General features: G+C 29.6%; 1 protein-coding gene across 1 annotated transcript; it reads right to left on the bottom strand.

Moving 5' to 3' along the window:
* Positions 1 to 1,892: 1,892 nt before the first annotated feature.
* On the bottom strand, positions 1,893 to 4,658 carry LOC111026051 (putative serine/threonine-protein kinase PBL19). The gene is made up of 4 exons (XM_022304017.2): positions 3,678 to 4,658; positions 3,262 to 3,522; positions 2,845 to 2,967; positions 1,893 to 2,456 (listed from the first exon to the last, which is right to left on the bottom strand). The coding sequence occupies exons 1-4, from the start codon at positions 4,032 to 4,034 to the stop codon at positions 2,100 to 2,102; spliced, it is 1,098 nt and encodes a 365-aa protein (XP_022159709.2). The 5' UTR covers positions 4,035 to 4,658; the 3' UTR covers positions 1,893 to 2,099.
* Between the last annotated feature and the right edge of the window lie 7,040 nt (positions 4,659 to 11,698).

Below are 11,698 nucleotides of genomic sequence, written 5' to 3'. Positions count from 1 at the left end.
ATTGCTAAAAAAAGAAACATTCCAAATAAAAAACACACTAATTAGAAAAATAACAATAGTAACAAAAAAAATCCAAGTACTCACTATACACTCATCTTTTAGAGTAAATATGTTCATTCTCGAAGATTGCTGGACAGATACTATTATTCAATTTTGTAAAATTGTGGAATGGTAATGTTACAAACCTAGTATTCGAGATATGTAGATTCAACATATGCCTCTCTTGCAACTTGATGAATATGTCACAAATATCTCGAGATGTTTTCAAGATTGAATCATCTTTGAGAGATATTTCAAGGAACTAAGAATAAAAAAATATTGAAACTTGTAAAAAACATGTAGAAGAAAACCTATTTTTATAGTAGTAGAGGATAAAACGTTACAAAAGCTTTTCAAATTCTAAAAATCTTTGAAATTCTAGTATGAATTTTAATTAAACAAAAATTAATTTTATGTTGTTGGAAGACTTTTTGCATTCTAACTTTGATATTCCATGCATTTATAGTATTGATCATTAATAATTAATAATTAATTTAATATTTGTAATAATATATTAATGGCATAATTTGTAAATTTGTAAATTTAGTAGGGGGTAAAAGTGTCCAAAAATGTTTTTCCTACATCGTACCTTCTTAATATAGTATAGATAGCAGTATAAATACAGCTACTATCTCAAACTTTTCAAGATTGATCAGTTTTGGGCTTCTAGTAGTTTAGGCTAATAGAGAGAGAGATCAGACTGGTTTTGGGCTTCGAGCATTTTAGGCCCATTCATAGTCGATCGGTTTTGGGCTTCGAGCAGTTTAGGCCCAAAGCTTTGAGCCACATAATACATTTGATGATCTAGAAAAACGGTACAGAATAGGGATGAGTAGATTGATAGGACTATAATTACAAGAATTGAATGGTATAAAATTTACACTTTTGTCATGAACCTCATACCACCACCCAATTTACTAATATATCGTTTGTGTATCACCTCAAAATTAATTAATTTTAAAAATCCAAAACTGATTACTTGCATTTTAAATCCCTTAAATTTTGTTTAATTAGACTTCCAAAGTGAAAAATATCAAATTCCCAAAATACTCCATTATTGAAAAAATTCGAAAACCTCATTCCTCCAACTTTTCTTCTTCTTCTATTGTTCAGTTTCCACAACTGCGTGTCGATCATTCCAGCCCTCCGTTTATTCCGACCATTGTCTAGTCGCCGACCGGAAGGTTTGCAGGTTATTTGCTTTGTTTGTTAATTATAGAGGGATATAATCATCTATACTTTATAAATGTTGCTTAAGTTTATAGTCGGATATAGTTTATATTTCCATATAACTAAAAAGGTAGTCGGATATAGTTTTTATATATATATATATAAGTGTATGTTATAATGACTATATTATTAAAATTTGGCAAAAAAAATGTAATAAAATGAAAAAATCTTTGTAATAAATTTAATTATTTAGTAAAATATATTAAGTAGTAAATTGGGAGATTATGATAATAATTGAATATTTTGTAATAAATTTCATTCTTTAGTAAAATACATTAAGGAGTAAATTAGGAAATTATGAGAATGATTGATTTTGGTCCCAAAATAATTTAATGTTTACAAAATCAAATTTGGAATATTAATCTTTTGCATTTAAATAAAAGATAAATTATAATAAATATAAATGTCATAAATAAGGGTAAATTTGATATTTAAAATAAGTTTTAAATCTAGAAATCTAAGACGGTAAAATTTGTAAGCATTGGACCATTTGTGAAAATAAGTTTGCAAAATAACTTATCTAACACATTATCTCTACAAAATACCAATCAATCCGGATCAGCTAATCTTTCTACTTCTTTGATGATAAATAAAGGTATAACAGAAAAAGGACTATGTTCAGATGGATGAATAATCAGAGCAATATTAATATAATAATCAGGGCTATACTAAGCCATCATACAAAAAATTGATTGCTCAATTACCAATTTGTTTCATTATTCTGTGGCTGTTGTTGAGATGAGAAGTTTCAGCATCAGCCATTTCAGAATTCAGATTTTCTCACTTAACACCCGGATGACCAACAGGAATCCTCTTAACTAAACTCTCTCCTATGATTCTTCTAATGCTTGCTTCAGGCTTTCGACCACTTCCGACATCATTGGTCGATCTTTTGCAGTCTTGTTGAGACATTGGTTGGCTAAGTTGGCTACTTTTCGAGCTGCAGCCAGGTAATACTGGTTTTGAAGCCGAGGATCTATTATCGTCTTGAACCTTTTGCTGTTTGCAGGAAACTGTTTCACCCACTCCAGTAGCTTTTGCTCAACCGTTGGTCGATTTCTTTCCAGAGCCCGCCTACCCGTCAGGATCTCATACAGCACTACTCCAAAACTCCATATATCACTTTGCATTGTTAAATGTCCAGTGACGACATATTCGGGCGCTGCATATCCATATGTCCCAACCACCTGATGATTGTGCAACCAGCAAAAATCAGATTTACAGGGTGATCATACTACACTATTGATGCTTCTTTTCATAAATCTACAAAGTTTTACTACAATGGTAGAAATCAATACGAAGTTGAGTAACTTGACTTCTAAAAGAACAGCCATTTTGTAACCTTTCCCAACTCTAGAAGGCAAAATAGCAAAATTACTACGTCAAAACTATAATGCGCATAGTTTTTAGATCATAGGATAGCTAGTTCTACAGAATACCAGTGTTGTAAACTTTTGTTAGAGATGTGATTGGGGCTTTCATTGTTGAATGAGAAAATTGAAAGCAAGCTTACAAAAATGGCTTTTCTTGAAGGCTAAAATGAACTTCATTAAACTCATTAAGTCAGGAACTTACTGCAGTGGACACGTGTGTATCATCACCAGTCGGTCCTTCTCTAGCAAGCCCAAAGTCTGAAAGTTTTGCAGAGAATTCTTCATCCAATAGCACATTTGATGATTTGAAGTCGCGATATATCACCTTTACAAATTCAGAGCAAGCAAAACGTATCAAGTTACTGGGGAAAGATTGAATTGAATATTATGTAATACAGCAAGTCATTAATAACCATCAGTCCTTATGAATGCAGCAACTCAACATTAGTTGTTTAAAATGAAACGCTAGTCAGCTCGTCAAAAGGCATATGCAACCGGACATAAAGGCATAACAATATGAAACTTAGCATGAAATCTTAATTGAAGCAAATGTCAGCTGATCATTATAGTACAAATGCATCAAAAGAGTGATCTAGTCCTTAAATAACACAGACTGTACCTGGACTTCTAATCCTTCATGTAGATAAGCCAATCCTTGAGCTGCACCAAGGATAATGTGTAGCCTTGATTTCCAAGTCAAAAGAGGCATACTCCTGCTAAAGAGATGATCTTCTAGGCTTCCGTTAGGCATGAATTCATATACTAACAGTCGTTGGATCCCTCTTTCTCCATCTTCTGAACAGTATCCCAGAAGTTTTACCAGGTTTGGGTGACTAACGACACCAAGAAATTGAACTTCTGCAAGCCATTGTTTATGACCCTTGTACAGCAGAAGAAAATAATGTTATGAAGAGTGACCAAAACAAAGGGAGATGGCCTAATAAAATGAAAACAGAAGATAAGGAAACAAAAACGATAATTGAAGCTCTGTTTAAGCTCCTTGACTGCAGCAAATAAGGAAAAAGTAGCAATTACCTGTGAGCTATTTGGCTTGAGCCTCTTAATGGCAACTATGATTTCATCTCCCCGATCACCTTCAAGCCTTAATTTCCCCTTATATACACTCCCAAAGCCGCCTTCTCCAATCCTAAGCGTCCTATTGAACCCATTTGTCGCTTTTTTTAGCTCTTCCAAAGTGAAGACTCTCAGAGTATGTTCCTTCTCTTTGTACAATTCAGGTATACTCCGCGGCAAAGGCAAAGTTTCCAATGCTTCAATCCCACGATTGGTAGTTTTACGATCCGATTTATTCCTTTGGCTCAGTTCCTTATTCGATTCTCCAACACCTCTTTTGATCTTAGTTTTTCGTTTAAAATTGAAGAAACAACCCATACTTAAAAAAAGCTAAAACTCAAGCGGCGGTGACTTTTATCATCCAACTCACTCGCAAAAAAAGAAGTTGCAAACGAAAGGGTACCCGTACCCAATCCAGAACTCCAGAACACCAACAAAAGTCAAATTGAAAACGGAACTAGAAATTCACAAGCAGAAAGAGGGAAAAACCAGCAAATTGCGTCCAAAATCAATCAACTGAGGAAAATTGAACTAGATGCTTGGATGCTAAGAAATGTACATACGCAAAATCAGAACACGACAAACAATTGAACGAAGCGGTGCTACACGGTAGAGAAATCCCACATATATGTCGAACCAAAAGCGGCAAACGAGATTGAACAGTTAAAACAGCGCAGAGCCTACGTAGACACGGTTACGATCAAAAGAAGAAGATGTCGTGTAGTAAACGGGAGAAAAGATTTTGATTATCCATAAGAAATAGCTACGGAATGGAACTGAATCAAAATTTTGGACGCAAACGGAAAAAACCAGGAAAGAGGAGGAGAAGAAGAAAGACCTTTCAACATTCTGCGCTGATTTCCATGAATTCGAGCGACCAACTGCATCGAACAAGTGACGCATGGCGCGCGGTTAAAAGAAGATTCCGACGGCTTCTTGACGAAAAGTCATCGCATTCACATGCGTCCCTTTTCCTCCGATTTTCCTTGCAAGAAAATTTTTTTAAAATAAAATAAAATCTTTGTCTAACTGTGCGAGGGACAGGATTTTTTATTTGGATATATAATTAATAATTACATTGCATTTACTTGATAGTATTTACCTAACTAAAATAGTAATATCAAAATCCTACGAGTCTTTTATATATATTAAAAATAAAATAAGATTCCAATTTAATCTTTATATCTCGGTAAAAGAAAAATACATCTAGTCCTTCTACTCTCATTTAAAGTAATGATTTAGTTACTGATTTAATTTTTATATAATCAAATTGTTAACAATTTGGTATATGAACTTTAGTATGTAACAATTTAATCTTTATTGAAAAAAATTTCGTTAAGTTTCTCATATATGTAGATCAATAAATTGACGAAATACCAACTGTTTTTATGAATTACAAAGACTAAATCGTTAAATGATAAAAAGAAATGACACTTAATTTTTATGAGATTTTTTACGAACTAAATTGGACTAAATTGTTAAATACTAAAGTCCATGAACTAAATTGTTAGGGACAAAATCGTCACGTTTAGAGACTAAATCGTTACTTTAACAAATGACAAGAACAATGTATTTTGTAACCTTATATCTTCAACTTTAATTCATTTTCGTATGCTTTCAAAATATGTATTTTTGTTATTGTATTTTTACAAACTTCTTTATTTTGGTCCTTGAATTTAGAAAATGTTTGATTAAAAAGTACATATTTCAACTTTCAAAATTTCTCTTTTTGTTTTTAAGCTTTCATTATTTTATAAAATATTCTGATTTACTTTTATTTCTCTTTTAACATAAATTATGCGACTTTTAAGTATATGTACCTTAATGTGTTAATGTCGGATCACAAATATTGAAACCACGTAAGATGGTCGGGGCAGCATTGGATGGATTAAAAAAATAAAGAAAAAAAAGTTACAAAATAATACTTGATAAGAAAATAATAACATAGGCAAAAATTAAATTAGAAAGTTACTCCCTAAACCCACCAATAAACCCCACAAAATTCAACAACAAAACACTTAAAAAAGATCACCAAACTCAAACTAAACCACATACAAATATTTAAACATAACAGCAACTTTTAAGTACGGTTAAAAAATAACTTAATAGAAACTAAGTTAAAAAATACATCTAACATTACAAAAAATAATTAATTCGATCACTCATTCAACTTCAGATTCAATTGGATGAAATAAAAATTCAAGATTAAAATTGACAAAGTAAAACTGAGTTAAATATAAAGGTTATTAAAAAAATAAATTAAAATAAATAATATGAAAATTTTTGCATATTGTGAGAAGAAGGCGAAACCTGCGTAAGATAAATACCAAGCAAAGTGACAGTCTTGATTTCTTCAGAAAAGAAAAAAAGACAACAGAAAAAAAAAAAGACAACAACAGAAACAATAATAATAAATAAATACTTATGTCGTTGTTTCAATTCTCATGTTGTTAAATATTTATTATTTTATGACAAAACATTGTTCTCCACGCTTCAAATATCTATTAAAAAAGTTGAAAATATGGAAAAGCTCATTTGTCAAAAAGTATTAGGTGGGGCAATTATAATTCAAGTTGCACTCTTCTTGGGGTGAAAAAAAGAAGGATTTAAATATAATATCCTATTGAAGAATATTAAAAAAACTCAAACATATTTTTTATCCATATATTTTCATTAGAGTAATAATTTAGTTTATAACAATTTAATCATGTACTTTTAAATGGATAACTATTTAGTTTTAATTTAATATTCGTAGTTTAAAACTTATGATTATTCAATATCGTAAAAAAATATTAAAATTAAGTATTAAATTTTATTATAATAATCTAATTTTTATAGTACTAATTAGATCATGAATCTATATAGATATAATAAATTACATTAAATTTTAACGATATTTTTCATTATAAAAATTAAATGGTTACAAATTTTAAAATGAAATTGTTACAAATTAATATTAAAAGGTTAGGTCCAAATTATTACTTCATTTTAATTCTATTAAAATCGAATTTAGTTGTAAAGTAAACTTGGAACTTAAAAAGAGGGTTGTTTTTCAATGGCTTGTTTAGTCAAGGTGGGGTTCAAAGCTTGGTCAATATTGATAAGCACAAACCCAATTCCTATATTATATAATATATGGTATTAGGAGCAAAATTGGTGGCATCACTTTGAATAAATAAAATAATAATAATTTAAAATAAAAATAAATAAATAATAAACTCTCTTCAAACCCAATTCCTATGGTTTTGTTGGACAAAATTTGGTGGCATCACTTTTTGAATAAAATAATAATAAAAAAACATATACGTATGCTTTAAGAACCCAATAATATATTTTTCAAAAAAGTCTTTACCTTTTAAAAGACTGGTTTTTAAGACATTGATAATGATTTCGTTTTGTTGTTTATGTTTTAAAATATTGTACCTACTTGTATGCTTTTTTATCATTTTTATAAATAGTGTTTGTAAACTAAATTTTCAAAAATAGAAAGAAAAAAAAAGAAATGTTTTCCAACCTAAATTTTCAGGTTGTTTATGCTTAAATTTTTAAACTTTTGAAATTGCCACAATTTGTCAATCTCAACATAGTTAATATATATTTAAAGTATTTATTTTTTACTTTAAAAAAAATATATAAGATTAGGAGTCAGTAACTGTCGGGATCGAAGAAACCGACTGTAATTTTATTTGGGTGATGTCAAACTATTTTATGCCCTTTGAGCCAAAGTTTCTCCACTCTCCGATTCAATTCAACGAAGTATTATTACAAACTTTGACTTCCACTTTTTGAATCCATATATTGAAAGAAAAAGTTTGCTAAGATTTAAAAAATAAATAAATAAAAGGCTGACGAGATTATTTAATTTTGAAATTTCAATAAATAGGTATTGTATTTTTTTTAATTTGGTAAAGTTACTGTCATTTCAAATTCCATCCTTTTCTAAGACTTGTTTTCGAAACTCTTATATCCCTCCCGCCCCTTCTTGATATTTGTTTTTCTAATTAAGGTAAGGTATGTCGCAAGGGAAAAAAGAAAATTGAGTCTCACCACTCACTAGTGGAAATGAAAGGATATGATGGGGTTGGGAAGGAGGAAATTGCCTGTAGACAACCTTAATTTGAGTGTGAATAAAATATGATAACGTTCGTTATTTCTGACCTTTGTTGAGTTACAAATTAATTACTTCTTTCTATAGAACAATGTATAATTTTTCTCATTCCTTTTTATTTTTTACTTTTTTTCTTCACCCTCATCATCTTCTTCACATGTTTCATCTTTATTATTTTTATTTATGTTTCATAGTATGCCTTCATTATTATTTCTGATATGGAAATTGAAAATCATTTCTTTTTCTTTTTCTTTTTGTTTTCTTCATTTTGGATTCAAACTCAAAATATTTGATTCAATTGTTACCAACTAATTCACGAAATCAACGACAAAGCCCTCACAAAATGTTTAAGTCAGCCAAATCATATATGTTACATAATTAACACGAGTCAGACCTAAAAGCATTGTTGGAAAAGGACAAAAATGGAACCGTAAGCAATAATTTTTTGTGCTATGAATATATAGGACCATTGCTTGAAAGCAAAATCGACACGACCTTAATGATGCTAAATCGTTGTATTACTGGAATGCTTCCAAGACGTGCAAGTGAGTGGAACCAAACTCACTCGATCCATAATACAAATTTATTTTGTAAAAAAATAAAAAGCCCGAGTGTGTGGTCCATGTTTAGGCTTACCCTAAACTATATTTACAAGCTCACTACTAAAGTCTCCTCACAAGAGATAATCAAGGTTTATTTTACAATGTCATTATTATATCTCCATTGTATGAGAGATTTTGTAGGATAAAATCGCAAAGCTGTGAAAATTATGTTCAAAACAGACAATATTACAATAATATCATACCATTGTATCTGTAGCTGGTCTCGATGGAATTTCTTTTTGTCATTTAAATGGCAGCCTAACATTATATTGGAGGCACTTTTTCATCATGAAATACCTTTATCGTGCAATATCTCTCGGCATCGCTCCGCTCCCAATTCTCTCACTTGAATATCTCGCTATCACTAGTGAATTTCTCCGCTATTGTTAGCGAATTTTCCGAATTTCCCTCTTCTCTCGCTATCACTCGCCGATTTCCCTCCACCGAAATCCAATGAAAGAGCGGAGAACCAAAGCCTCCAATCTCAATCCAGATTCGAAGATGGTTGCTGACGGTGGCCTGAAAGTTCGGCGGCGGAGGCTTGATCGATGCAAATGGCCGATAGAGAGAGGAGGGGAGCGAGAGAGAGAATTAATTAATCAATTAGGGAGTTGTTTTCAAAAATAAAATAAAAAAGATAAAGATAACTGATCTTCTCGTGATTCTTTGTTAAACGATTATTTAAACAAGGGATACTAAAATAATTAACCTGTTGATAACTCAACAAGTTTTCTAGAAACAAGTCAAATCTAATTGAAAATAAACAATTAGAATAATAAAAATAATTTTTTAAAGTATATAAAAATAAATCTTAAATAGACGTCAAAGCGAGTTTAGCTTAAAGGTAATTGACATATACACATCATTAAAATTCTTTTTGATATTATTCTAGGGTGGAAAGTAATGTGAGATTTAATTAATAGAATAATAAATCAAATCATAATGTAAATGACTATAAATTTCATTATAATTGCAAAAATGTTTGAAAGTTCTCCACGAAAAATAGTAACAAGCAATAGAGAGACAACGATGGAAAAGTTGACATGGGTGGAAACTGGTATCTCCATTTATTAAAGTGTATAAGTGTTGCTTTTCAGTATTATTTTAGGGCTATTTCACAATGTCTTTATTTTAGACGAACTTCTACGAGATTTGAACTCATCCTCTCTTAATTAACTTTAGTCCATTTAGACCAATGAGCCACTATGATGGTTTCAATTTGTCCAAACTTGGTAGGTAATTTCACCTAACAATAAAAAAAAGGTAAAAGTACTATTTTGATTCTCGTACTTTAAGTTTTGGTTCAGTTTGGTCATTGACTTTTGTTCATTTTAGTTCATGTACTTTCAAAATATTCGTTTGATGATTCTTAAATTGTACTTTAAAAAAGTGACAATTTCGTTATTTTAATTTTATTTTTAATCTTATTTTTTTATCACAATTTCAACCTGGCACTATACACTCAATATATTCATATAACCATGAGTACGATTTTATGTTAAAAGATTTTTATTATGTGTAGAATTTGTGTTAAAATTTCGAAAATAAACATTAAAACAATAATTTTTTAAGGTACAAGGGACCAATACGAATATTTTAAAAATTCAAGAACACATCCACCAAAATAAACATTTTAAAAGTATATACACTCTAATGAAACAAAGTTGAAAGTCCAAAAATTAAGAACATTTTAGAAAATATTAAAAAAATTAAAAACCATATCAACCTAAACAAAAATAAATCAAACCGGACCAAATTTAATATTTCATTTCTTAAAATACGAATTCGAGATAGATTGGTTTGGTGTAGTTGACCTAAAATAAATCAAACAGAACTAACATTCACGGATCACCATGATCATAATAAGAAAAAATTATACCTTTGAAAATAATATTTTTTGTTTGGATTTTCAAAATATTTATATTTTAGAAAAGAAAAAACGAATGGTCAATTTAAATGGATAGGGTTGACTTGGGAGGTGAGCAGCAATTTCCTTGACAAGTTTTCTTTATGGGAAAATAAAGAGTCCAACTTGTTGACAACCTCGAAGACGGAGTACAACAATTAGGTCCAGTAGAAGTGTAAAATAAAACATTCAATACCTTTAATAAATACTCAAATTTAGTTCAACCGCATGATGTCGGTCTCTTTGATCAACAGGTCATAAGTTTTGACCTCACCCTTATTTATTGTACTAAAAAAATTACTTTTAATAAAATTTGGTTAAAATACTAGTTTGGTTACTGTACTTTTAATTTGATCATTCATTTTTTATCTCTGTACTTTTGAATTTTAATTTATTTTAGTATTTGTACAGAGATCAAAATGAACATTTTAAAAGTACATCAACTAAAATAATGAATTGAAAGTCTAGGGACCAAACTACTATTTTAATCATAAATTTTCAATGTATGTTTTTTAGTATGTGGGTCAATTCGACCCTAAATGAATTAAGTTTTCTATCCATTATAAAATTAATGGATATATCATTCTCTCCCATTGTCAAACTTAGAAAATAAAAGACCTAAAATCAAGTCATATAAATATTTCGATAGTCTAGATATTGCTCTTGCAACATGAGCATATCGTCAAAATTTTCAGAATCTAATTTTATTCATGAAAAAAATTTGTAGGTACTACGAAAATATTAGAAATTTCGTTCATGCAAATCTAGACACAACATCAAGCAAATAAAGTACTCAAACATAATAATACTAAAATGCATGCCCGAACCAAACTAAAAAAAATATCTAACACAGTAGAAAGAATTAATGTATACAAAAAACAGCCTCATTTACCCCTAAATTTTGAAAGGCATATCAATAATATCTACCTTTAAATTTAAATAATTGCTGCAATTTTTACATTTTGATAGACATTAATTTGAAAAATTGTGAAAAAGAATAAAAATGCATATGCCTTTAATGAACCATAAAATATCAATATATTTGATATGAAATCAATAGATTTTAGAGATACATTAGTAGGGATTTCCCCCCCTTTTTTTTAATTTGTGAATTTTAGGGAAGTTATTGAATGATAGATATTGGGTATTTGTTTCTTTTGATGAGATAAATATTGGGTAATCAAATTTAATTCTATACAAAACTGAATTTTTATTGAAATGGAAATTTTGATAAATGTTTACCTCATTTTTTATTAAATTTAGTGGGTGAATTAGTATAAATTGAATAGAAGGTACAAACTACACCACCTACATAAGTGTACACATCATTTTGATGAAAATTAAAGTTTAAATGAAAATTATTAAA

Source organism: Momordica charantia, assembly GCF_013281855.1.
Source record: "Momordica charantia cultivar OHB3-1 chromosome 6 unlocalized genomic scaffold, Mcharantia_2.0 BLBB01000006.1, whole genome shotgun sequence".
NCBI classification, from domain to species: domain Eukaryota; kingdom Viridiplantae; phylum Streptophyta; class Magnoliopsida; order Cucurbitales; family Cucurbitaceae; genus Momordica; species Momordica charantia.
Note: the sequence above shows the minus strand (reverse complement) of the source record. Positions and strands in the feature narration are given on the sequence as shown.